This window comes from Anguilla rostrata, chromosome 5, assembly GCF_018555375.3.
Source record: "Anguilla rostrata isolate EN2019 chromosome 5, ASM1855537v3, whole genome shotgun sequence".
NCBI classification, from domain to species: Eukaryota; Metazoa; Chordata; class Actinopteri; order Anguilliformes; family Anguillidae; genus Anguilla; species Anguilla rostrata.
Window position 1 is genome coordinate 35,146,800 of NC_057937.1, and position 12,482 is coordinate 35,159,281.

Below are 12,482 nucleotides of genomic sequence, written 5' to 3' on the forward strand. Positions count from 1 at the left end.
ACTTTACTAAACATTGCAACATGTGCATGTTTGTTCCATGTCACAAACTAAGATCTAAGATGAAGTGTACTTACAGCAAACATTGCTAGTTAAGTGTTCAGCTCAAATTGCCGATTTTTTTTAAAGATTTTGTTCAAATAAGGATGTGACTTATACCTGGAGAAAACAGTCATAAGTCACATGAATTTTAGCAATGAAATTTAGCACTTTTTGGCATATCATCATTTTTTAACATAACAATAAAACTAAATGCCAGTATTCATATGATTTGTATTATTGGGCCAGCTTCATATCATGCAAACCCCTTGTTCAAAGGGTAAAAAATGACCCACCCTCACTGGGCCCCTATGATTAATTTTAAACCCCAAATCTATTTTGCATGTCAAAACAACCTGTTGCACAAATAGGTGAATAACTGATTTCCGACGATACAGACCAGAGAGACTATTGGCACCACTGGTTTTTCCTACAAACACACATCATTATTTATTAATTTATTCATTTGTATTTGCTGTAAGGGATGTGTGGTGCTTAATGTTGATTAAGAATCTCTATATTTGTATGTGTGAAGTTGCAGGAAATTATGAACCCTTTGGAATTTTCTGAATTTCTGCATTAATTACTCATTAAATGTGGTCTGATCTTCATTTAAGTCACAATAATAGACAAACACATTCTGCTTAAACTAATATCACACAGTTTCGCACTGGTTTCCCCTGTGGTGTCCTCCCATGAATACCATCATTGTTTAGTGTTTTTCTTATAGAGGATACATGAACAGAGACTTTAGCAAGTTCAAGGGATTTCTGCAGGTCCTTTGCTGGTACCCATTTCTTTTTGGCTTCCCTTAGCACTGCATTATGTGCTGTTGTGATCTTTGCAGGATGCCCCCTCCTGGAGAGAGTACCAAAAGTACAGAATGTCCTCCATTTGTAGACAACTTGGCTTATTGTGGATTTATGAACACCCTGGCCTTTAGAAATACTTTTGTGGCCCTTTCCATTTTTATGCATCTCTACTGATATTCATCTAAGGTCCTCTGAAAATTGTTTTGATCAACAAGTTTATACATACACTACATTTCCAAATGTATGTGGACAGCAGGCTTGGCAATCAAAATTATTTGTAGTAAAGTTCTCACAGACATGTCAAATGGATTCATTTATACATTCATTTCTTATTCAGTACAATAGAAATATGTCAGCTTCAGATCCAACAGTAGTCCAGTAGACCCAGTGGTCTATTAACTTAAATCACTTGTGATCTGTTTGAGCACCTTAGATGCTTGAAAAAAATGATAGAAGAAAATGCCATAGTAAGGCTAAATCGCAGGAACAACAAGATGCGTTTTCTTAGACATTTGACACCTCTTACTGCAGAAGCTGTATTCTCTGTAACAGAACAGAAGCGCTACTTAGAACCCAGAAAAAGAGGAAGAAGGGGGCTCCAGGGAAGTTCTGAGGAGGAATTCCCCATCCCTGATGTTACGACCCCAGAGTGTATAGGGGTATATAGGGAGGTAACATAAGGTCTGGGTGTGGGTTGGTTGAAAGGGGACAGAACAAAACAACAAAATATAGTGCAAAACTGGTGTGCGTGAAGGTGAGCTATTTACAATTTTTTCAAGTAAAGGCACAGACGTAACACATACGGGGGAGAAGGAACGAGAGCGGTGCCAAAGAAAAGAACAGAGTAAAAATCAAAACTCTCAAGTCTGCCTAACCTAATCCAATAGTGACCCTCTAACCTAAACTACTAAAAATAAATACCTAACCTAGGTATTTGGAAACACTTGGAAACAATTAAGTGGCAAACACACACGCAGGAATATACAAGCACAACAAATGACATGCGGATAATTACAGAATACAGTGGAAATGAGCAAGTATGGCATGAAGCCAGGCGACGGAGAACGGAAGGGTTTTTGAATTGTCGCGCTGTTTCGGATTGGGTGCTGGAGCGGGGCTCGAATGATGAGTGACGTGCCGGGAACCAATAGCAGACGGACACTTAGATGAAGGATATGCGTGGAGAGGAGAATGGAAAAACACAGAGGAGGAAGAAAACAACAAAACAAACACATACACACGCGTGGGGACGTAACACCTGATTTCCATCTCTTTATACAGTATATATAACCGAGCGATTCTGTCATCTCACCCAGCACAGCTCCACTCTCTGATCCAGAGTCCAGCAGCTCCTCTCTCTGATCCAGAGTCCAGCACCTCCTCTCTCTCTGCTTGCAGACTCCAGTCAAAATGAACACAGCGATGAAAATGAGCGCTCTGCTGATCGTCATGCTGCTCGGCTCTCTAGAGCTTGTCTCTTCTGGTGAGTCTCTCAAACCTGCTGGAGTCGGGTGTGTGTGTGTGAGTGTGTGTGTGAGTTACAGTAATATTCAATCTTAATAACTTAGTCTCTTTATCTCCAAAGATAAGGACTCTTGGGTAGGGGCGGACTGCTGCACACGCTATGAAAGAAAGAGGATCCCACTACCAATGGTGGTCTCCTGGCATGAAACCAGCAGCAGCTGTGCCAAAGCAGCAGTAGTGTGAGTATCATGCCTCCGTCCTTAGCGTGCATCTAGGATTACAGCACAATATTCTCGCACGGTCGGACCTCACTCTGGGGCTCAGCACTCATTTCTACTTGCAAGACTCCTCCCACAACAGGAACTTTTACTGGAGTGCTGACTGACTTATTGCATTGCTGATTGGCTGTGATCGAAGCACAGAGTACGATGTCTGTTTTGCTTTGATGCTGTGAGAGCACTGATGCTCAGCTGAGTTTACATCGCTATACACTATATTATATGTTATTAATATTATTTTATTACCCACTGCTGTTTGGTGTGCTTGTTCATTAGTTGCTAATGGAGCTCTGTGTTGCTTGTTGCAGTATGTAACCGAGCTCGGAAGGCGCCTATGTCTAAATCCCTCCGAGGGCTGGGTGCGCAGTCACATGACTCAGGTGGACAGCGGGTCAAGGAAAGCCACAACCGTGTCAATCAAAACCATATCCTGAGGCCCTCCCCACTAAACTCACAGGCTGTCACTCACCACAATGACTTCCTGTTGGACTCTGAATTTGAACTGAAAAACAGAAGAGGAGTGTCAATAAATTATCTGTTCTTTCCCCATTTGTTATTTATTGATTACACTGTAAATTAAATATTCTGTTATATAAAGCCTTTTTGTCACAGTTTTGTCTTGCTGTTAATTGGATCTTATTTTACTTTTTTTGATGTTTCTTCTTGCAGAAACAAACAAACTTCAAATTATGTTGAATTGAGATATTTACGATATTGATGACAATGCAGTTTGTTATGTGGACAATAAGATCAGTTTACAACAAATACTTTTATTGGGCATATAGTCAGCTGCATATCATATCCCCCATTTAATACCAATTGTTTTAAAATTGTGCTCTTATCGTCACAGAAGTGTCCTAATGACACATGGTAAATGGACTGCATTTATATGGCGCTTTTATCCAAAAAAAAATTTATTTAATTGTTTTTGAATGCCATGATTCTCCCTCATATCACTTACTGTCAAACTAGTTGGACACAGACATGTAAGACAACTCTCAAACCCATTGAGACAGTATACAAACAAGCTCTAAAGGTCCTGGACAAAAGGTCAAACCGACATCCTCACTGTGACATCTTAGCCAAGTATGACCTCCAAAATGGGGAAAATCTGGTCAAATTTGCAGACGCACGTTTAGTTTTTTAAATCCTTAATGGTCTCGCTCCTCCTGTGCTGAAAGAGTTTGTGAAAAAACTACAAGTAGGTCTACTAGGGCATCCATAAGAGGGGATTGCATAATACCATTAAGGAAAAGCGCTTTTAGCCAATCAGCCTTTTATTTTAAAGCATCACATATTTTAACACCCTGCCCGCAGACCTGAGAGACCTGACTAACATTGGCACATTCACCCGAAATTAAAAATTTTGGTAACTGGGTAATCAACAATGTCAACATGATATTTAAATATTACAATGTTGTTTATATATGTATACTGTGTGTATATGTATGTATGTATATTATGGCTGTTAAGTAAGTACTAAACTGCATGTGCGTTGTGTAATATTGTGGAGTCTTTGCATGTCATCATGTGATGCATCGTTTTGTGCGTTTTTATGCTTTAATACTTTCTCTAGTATGAGCTTGTTTTGTGCTGTATATGCTTGCCTTATGTGCCCCATTGATCCTTTGCATGTGCCTGCTTCTATGTTGCTCATGCGCATACAAGCTCTGTGCGTCTGCTTTTATGTGCTTTTAATGCTGTACTATGGCTTCTAGTCTGGTCTGTTTGTTATTAATGTGTCAATTTCAGCCTTCCCAGGGACAACAGATCGAATTTAGGGATCTGGCTAAATCTGGCACATTTACATCACAGAATAGTGATGTTGATCAATGTGTATTGTACCTGTCAATTAAATAAATAAGTAAATAAATAAAATTAAATAAAAATGGTAAAACATATATGCATTTAAATACCATGAAAAAAAGCTGATTGTCTGAACTTTTGTCTCGTATTCACCTTTGCTCTTAAATTCAAATTCCTTAAATCAGTGGTTCCCTACCCTCTTCCTGGAGATCTACCATTCTGCAGGTTTTCACTCCAACCCTAACAAAGCACACCTCATTCAACAGCTACAGATCTCGTTGAGATGCTAATTTGTAGAATCAGTCTGCCGAATTAAGAGTTGAAATGAAAACCTACAGGACGGTAGGTCTCCAGGAACAGGTCTGGGATCCACTGCATTAAGTGTATGGCAAAAATAACAAATTTCACTCTAATGCGCTCATACTTTTGGAGTGCACTGTATGTTCACATTGTGTTCTGTAAATATAATTCTGACTAATGATGTTGAATTGTCAAGGAAAAAATCAATTAAGTCATTCAGTCATTCATTCACTTGTTCATTCATTAAAAATGGCTTTGATTTGAACCCTGGAGTCCATAAACCAGGCTGTCTGTGTAGTCTCAAGTCTGCTTGCTCAAGACCTGCTTGTGCGCGCTATCTGCGAGCATTACAGATGACACATTAGCGTACTGAAATTTGGCTAAAATAACCGCTTTCGTTTTCACTTCCTTACTCACCGCATTTTTGCAACACGCTAAATTAATGTGCACTTTAAGAGCCCAGGGTAACGAGGAAGGCTATAAAAGAAATCTATCACCCTCATTCTTAGAAAAAGAATTCATGTGGACTTCCTCATGAATTAGGAGAAGGTCTGAGGAGGAATCCCCCCTCCCCGACTCCTACCTCTCTGTCCAGTATATATAACCGAGAGATTCTGTCATCTCACCCAGCACAGCTCCTCTCTCTGATCCAGAGTCCAGCAGCTCCTCTCTCTGATCCAGAGTCCAGCAGCTCCTCTCTCTCTGCTTGCAGTCTGCAGTCAAAATGAACACAGCGATGAAACTGAGCGCTCTGCTGATCCTCGTGCTGCTCGGCTCTCTAGAGCTTGTCTCTTCTGGTGAGTCTCTCAAACCTGCTGGAGTGGGGTATGTGTGTGTGCATTTGTGTGTGTGTGTGTGTGTGTGTGTGCCTGTTTTTGTGTGTGTGTGAGTTGCAGTAATATTCAATCTTAGTAACTTAGTCTCTTTATCTCCAAAGATAAGGCTTCTAGCGCAGGGGCGGACTGCTGCACAAAATATGAAACAAAGAAGATCCCAGTAGCAATGGTGGTCTCCTGGCATAAAACCAGCTGGAACTGTGCCAAAGCAGCCTATGTGTGAATATCCATGCCTCCATTAAACTGCACTTTCACAGCAGTGCTGACGCTAACTTGCGGATCGCTTTGCATTCATGTTTTATGTGTGTTTGTGCCTTGGTGCTAAAGGTGCTCTGTGTTGTTTATTGAAGGTTTGTTACCAAACGCGGAACGCGCATATGTGTGGATCCTACTCATGATTGGGTGAGGAGCCACGCAGCTCAGGTGGACAGCAGGTCAGCCACCACTGTAGTGTCAGGAACCAGCAAGATGAACACTCCAGAGCTTGTCTCTTCTGGTGAGTCTCTCAAACCTGCTGGAGTGGGGTCTGTGTGTGTGTGTGTCTGTGCATTTGTGTGTATGTGTACGTGTGTGTGTGCGAGTTGCAGTAATATTCAATCTTAGTAACTTAGTCTCTTTATCTCCAAAGGTAACAGCAGGTCAGCCACCACTGTAGCACCAGGAACCAGCGAGATGAACACTAAAGCCGAAGGCCAGCTCTTCTGCATCAGTGCACCTTGAACTGATGCACTTGTTGTACGTTGCTCTGGATAAGAGCATCTGCTAAATGCCTGTAATGTAATGTAATGTAACATAACACCCCAGCGGGCTGTCAATCTGTACGAAGACTTCCTGTTGGACACTGCGATGGGACACACAAGAACATAAGAGAGGAATGTGTCTAATTACATCTGATATTCCTGGATTTCATTCATGCAATACTGTCTGTTCCTTTCCTGTTCATAATGCATTGTTCCTTTTCCTACATTCATTTTTCTGTTTTATAAGTTGTACATAAGATTTTTCCAGGAAACTTATTAAATGCTTTTGTAACAAACTTTGTTTCTTGTTTAATGTTTCTTGATTATTCCTGCTTAAATTCACAAAGCAGGGAAAAAATCCTTACAGTACAGCAACTTTACTAAACATTGCAACAAGATCTAAGATGAAGTGTACTTACAGCAAACATTGCCAGTTAAGTATTCAGCTCAAATAGCTGATTTTTTTTAGATTGTGTTCAAACAAGGATGTGACTTATGCCAGCTTTCCTTGGCAATTGCAGTCATTTGTCTTTGATTTTTAATGACAGTGGCCACATGTTCACATTTTCTGCAACCACAAGAGGACATGCATAGTTTTTGTATTTAAAGAAACCAGTGTACAGTTAATATTCTTTTGTTAAGCACTGAGCTGCGAGGTCAAAAGAGCCATTAAACATTGTAATGCAGCCAAAACATTTTGCTTCTTGTTGACAAACAGAAGAAAAGCGGCCATTTAAAGAGATAAAAAGAAAAATCAATTAGTTGAGCCTAGCTGGATAAAAGAATCAATTAAAAAATGTATAGATCTGTAGCTGTAAGGTTTTATTGTAGCCATCTAGAAGCAGCATACAGCATGGTGGAAACAGGAACAGTTAGATGTTGAAAAAAGAATACACTTATCAAAAACCAAAATAAATTGCATGAATGCAATAAAAACAGATGTGTGCGGGCCAAAAAATAATTTCATAGTCAGTACAGGTTCTAGCTACATCAACTTGGGCCTACTCGTTAGTGCACTATGGACTCTCAGCATAGTTCTAAGTGCATAAAATAAGCATAGGCAAAATCAGATTGGCACTAAAAATCATAAGACATTAACAAAGGATTTTCTTTTACTTTTTTGTATGTTTCTTCTTGCAGCAAACAAATACATTTTCAAATTATATTGAATTGAGACATTTACGATATTGGTGACAATGCAGTTTGTTATATGGAAAATGAGATCAGTTTACAACAAATACTTTGTTGACAATGCTGTTTGTTATATGGAAAATAAGATCAGTTTACAACAAATACTTTGTCAGCTGGATATCATATTCCCCCATTTAATAGGCCTACCAGTTGTTTCCAAACCGTGTTCTTATCGTCAAAGAGGTGTCCTAATGAAACACCTTACATCGAAATGTGTGACCTCACATTCAGCACTTATTAAACAAAACTACAAAGGCATCCTGTTTTTTTAAATGTATGTTTTATGTATTTTAATTTAATATTTGATACCTCAAAAAATTCATACATCAGCTGATCAACATACATTTTCCCTTGAGGGTTTCTGTTAAATTATTTGAAAGGGCATGTGCATAGTGAACGCATCCAGAAAAAAATGTTCATATACAATATACATGCAAATACTTTATAGAAATGAAAGAAAGTTGCAAAAACACAACGCAAGTTAAGCTTCATCGTGACATTGCTACGTCTGTCTGGAGTTTGTAGTCCAGCGACAGAATGTCGCTGTGACTGACGACGTGCGCTAGATGTCGCTGGTCGCAATGACATTTATTTCATACTTGGTAAATAGACTGCATTTATATAGCGCTTTTATCCAAAGCGCTTTACAATTGATGCCTCTCATTCACCAGAGCAGTTAGGGGTTAGGTGTCTTGCTCAAGGACACTTCGACATGCCCAGGGTGGGGTTTGAACCGACAACCCTCCGACTGCCAGACAATCGGTCTTACCTCCTGAGCTATGTCGCCCCGACAATTCTGCTGATACTTCGGGCAACTGTCGCTCTGTGGTCGCTTCAATATTCTCCGAGGATGTCGCTCGGACAAATTCTGCTGATCAAGGTGCTTCGCAAAGACTAGTGGTTGATTAGTAGAACCAGGAGCGTTACTGTAGGCCTACTGCTTGGTTGAAACCAGAGACTGTAAAAAATAGGTTGAAACAAAAGCCGACACCCACACTGCCCATTTTCTGGATATGATTGACAGCACCTAAATTAATCTAGAAATATTAGCAGCTTGTTAAAATTATGTGATTGCAATTTACGGTTGGAAAGAAAACCAGCATACACAGGGGGCCCCAGGACCGAGTTTGACTTAGGACTGCCGTCTTCGATAGAAGAAGAGGCCGGTTTAAAAAAGCAGATCAATCACTGGACCAGCGTAATACCAGTGGCTCGTGCAAGCGCGAAGGAATAGGCCTAGTGGTATGAACTTTTTTGCAGCAGTAGCAGCAGCAGTTGCAGCACTGGATTTTTTAATGGCCTCGTAACACCTCCCCCCACTGAACGCGAAGGCATTTCATGGATCTCATTATCGCTTTAACGGCAGCATTTTCTGAGACCAATTACTTAATAACGACACCAGAAGAGGGCGCACACAGCCTATGTTTTTTTCCCAATTCCCTGGTTCTTATTACTTTGCCCTTCTTTCTAGGCTACACAATACCTTAACGACTCAAGATTCCTCCAGACAGATTGTGATATATAATTGACATATCCTGGCGATCACGCTGTGTTGTGATTGATTCCTGAGCATTATGAAAAGCCAGCATGTCGCTGTATGATTATCAAAGAGAATACAATCTATGCATTTGGTATTGGTTGGTATAGTGTCCTTGTAGGCTAATATTTACTTCCCAAAACGTCTATATTGTATGTTATTAATATTATTTCATTTCCCACTGCAGTTTGGTGTGCTTGTTCATTAGTTGCTAATGGAGCTCTGTGTTGCTTGTTGCAGATTTGTAACCGAGCGCGGAAGGCGCCCATGTCTAAATCCCTCCGAGGGCTGGGTGCGCAGTCACATGACTCGTGTGGACAGCAGGTCAAGGAAAGCCACAACCGTGTCAATCAAAACCACATCCTGAGGCCCTCCCAACTGAACTCACAGGCTGACACTCACCACACTGACTTCCTGTTGGACTCTGAATTTGAACTGAAAAACAGAAGAGGAGTGTCAATAAATTATCTGTTCTTTCCCTATTTGTTATTTATTGATTACACTGTAAATTAAATATTCTGTTAAATAAAGCCTTTTTGTCACAGTTTTGTCTTGCTGTTAATTGAATCTTATTTAACTTTTTTTGATGTTTCTTCTTGCAGCAAACAAACAAACTTAAAATTATATTGAATTGAGATATTTACGATATTGATGACAATGCAGTTTGTTATGTGGACAATAAGATCTGTACAACAAATACTTCGTTGGGCACATAGTCAGTTGCACATCATATCCCCCATTTAATACCAATTGTTTTAAAACTGTGCTCTTATCGTCACAGAATGACACATGGTAAATGGACTGCATTTATATGGCGCTTTTATCCAAAAAAAAAATTTTTTAATTGTTTTTGAATGCCATGATTCTCCCTCATATCATTTACTGTCAAACTAGTTGGACACAGACATGTAAGACAACTCTCAAACCCAGTATACAAACAGTATACAAACAAGCTCTAAAGGTCCTGGACAAAAGGTCAAACCGACATCCTCACTGTGACATCTTAGCCAAGTATGACCTCCTAAATTGGGAAAATCTGGTCAAATTTGCAGACGCACGTTTAGTTTTTTATATCCTTAATCGTCTCGCTCTTCCTGTGCTGACAGAGTTTGTGAAAAAAACTAAAAGTAGGTCTACGAGGGCATCCACAAGAGGGAATTGCATAATGCCATTAAGGAAAAGTGCTTTTAGCCAATCAGCTTTTTCTTTTAAAGCATCAGCTATTGTAACACCCTGCCTGCGGACCTGAGAGACCTGACAAACATTGGCACATTCACTCAAAATTTAAAAATTTGGTTATTGGGTAATCAACAATGTTAACATGATATTTAAATATTCTGTCAGTAATTAAATTTTTGTTTGCTTGCTCTGTTTTCTCAAGACCTGCTTGTGTATGCTATCTGCAAGCATTACAGATGACTCATTAGCGTACTGCGTATTTTTGCAACACACTAAATTAATGTGCACTTTAAGAGCCCAGGGTAACGAGGAAGGCTATAAAAGAAATCTATCACCCACATTCTTAAAAAAGAATTCATGTGGACTTCCGGGAATCGCCCCTCCCCGACTGCTACCTCTCTGTCCAGTATATATAACTGAGAGATTCTGTCATCTCACCCAGCACAGCTCCTCTCTCTGATCCAGAGTCCAGCAGCTCCTCTCTCTGATCCAGAGTCCAGCAGCTCCTCTCTCTCTGCTTGCAGTCTCCAGTCAAAATGAACACAGCGATGAAACTGAGCGCTCTGCTGATCCTCGTGCTGCTCGGCTCTCTAGAGCGTGTCTCTTCTGGTGAGTCTCTCAAACCTGCTGGAGTGGGGTATGTGTGTGTGTGCATTTGTGTGTGTGTGTGTGTGTGTGTGTGCCTGTTTTTGTGTGTGTGTGAGTTGCAGTAATATTCAATCTTAGTAACTTAGTCTCTTTATCTCCAAAGATAAGGCCTCTGACGCAGGGGCGGACTGCTGCCCAAGCTATGATAAAACGAAGAAGATCCCAGTAGCAATGGTGGTCTCCTGGCATAAAACCAGAAGCAGCTGTGCCAAAGCAGCCTATGTGTGAGTATCCATGCCTCCATTAAACTGCACTTTCACAGCAGTGCTGACGCTAACTTGCGGACCGCATTGCATTCATGTTTTATGTGTGTTTGTGCCTTGGTGCTAAAGGTGCTCTGTGTTGTTTATTGAAGGTTTGTTACCAAAGGCGGAACGCGCATATGTGTAGATCCTACTCATGATTGGGTGAGGAGCCACGCAGCTCAGGTGGACAGCAGGTCAGCCACCACTGTAGTGTCAGGAACCAGCAAGATGAACACTCCAGAGCTTGTCTCTTCTGGTGAGTCTCTCAAACCTGCTGGAGTGGGGTCTGTGTGTGTGTGTGTCTGTGCATTTGTGTGTATGTGTACGTGTGTGTGTGCGAGTTGCAGTAATATTCAATCTTAGTAACTTAGTCTCTTTATCTCCAAAGGTAAGGGCTCTAGCGCAGGGGCGGACTGCTGCACAAACTATGAAACAAAGAATATCCCACTAGCAATGGTGGTCTCCTGGCATAAAACCAGCAGCAGCTGTGGCAAAGCAGCCTATGTGTGAGTATCCATGCCTCCTTTAAACTGCACTTTCACAGCAGTGCTGACGCTAACTTGCGGACCGCATTGCATTCATGTTTTATGTGTGTTTGTGCCTTGGTGCTAAAGGTGCTCTGTGTTGTTTATTGCAGGTTTGTTACCAAACGCGGAAAGCACATATGTATGGATCCTACTGATGCTTGGGTGAGGAGCCACGCAGCTCAGGTGGACAGCAGGTCAGCCACCACTGTAGCACCAGGAACCAGCGAGATGAACACTAAAGCCGAAGGCCAGTTCTTCTGCATCAGTGCACCTTGAACTGATGCACTTGTTGTACGTTGCTCTGGATAAGAGCATCTGCTAAATGCCTGTAATGTAATGTAATGTAACGTAACACCCCAGCGGGCTGTCAATCTGTACGAAGACTTCCTGTTGGACACTGCGATGGGACACACAAGAACATAAGAGAGGAATGTGTCTAATTACATCTGATATTCCTGGATTTCATTCATGCAATACTGTCTGTTCCTTTCCTGTTCATAATGCATTGTTCCTTTTCCTACATTCATTTTTCTGTTTTATAAGTTGTACATAAGATTTTTCCAGGAAACTTATTAAATGCTTTTGTAACAAACTTTGTTTCTTGTTTAATGTTTCTTGATTATTCCTGCTTAAATTCACAAAGCAGGGAAAAAATCCTTACAGTACAGCAACTTTACTAAACATTGCAACGTGTGCATGTTTGTTGCACGTCACAAACTAAGATCTAAGTTGAAGTGTACTTACAGCAAACATTGCTAGTTAAGTGTTCAGCTCAAATAGCTGATTTTTTTTAGATTGTGTTCAAACAAGGATGTGACTTATGCCAGCTTTCCTTGGCAATTGCAATCATTTGTCTTTGATTTTTAATGACAGTGGCCACATG

General features: G+C 40.7%; 1 protein-coding gene across 10 annotated transcripts in view; it reads left to right on the forward strand.

Moving 5' to 3' along the window:
• The window catches only part of LOC135255141 (uncharacterized), a 20,446-nt gene extending 8,255 nt beyond the window's left edge, over positions 1-12,191 (forward strand). For 2 of the 10 annotated variants that reach the window (XM_064335921.1, XM_064335920.1), the window contains exons 3-7: positions 5,883-6,028; positions 10,931-11,051; positions 11,183-11,328; positions 11,461-11,578; positions 11,710-12,191. In XM_064335921.1, the coding sequence (XP_064191991.1) occupies positions 5,883-6,028; positions 10,931-11,051; positions 11,183-11,328; positions 11,461-11,578; positions 11,710-11,875 (697 nt within the window). In that variant the 3' untranslated portion in view covers positions 11,876-12,191. Of the gene's footprint in view, positions 1-414; positions 2,332-2,416; positions 2,552-3,285; positions 5,494-5,616; positions 5,752-5,882; positions 6,029-10,930; positions 11,052-11,182; positions 11,329-11,460; positions 11,579-11,709 lie in introns of those variants that run through there. The other 8 variants (XM_064335923.1, XM_064335917.1, XM_064335919.1 and 5 more) reach the window with 8 other exon arrangements.
• Positions 12,192-12,482: the final 291 nt, after the last annotated feature.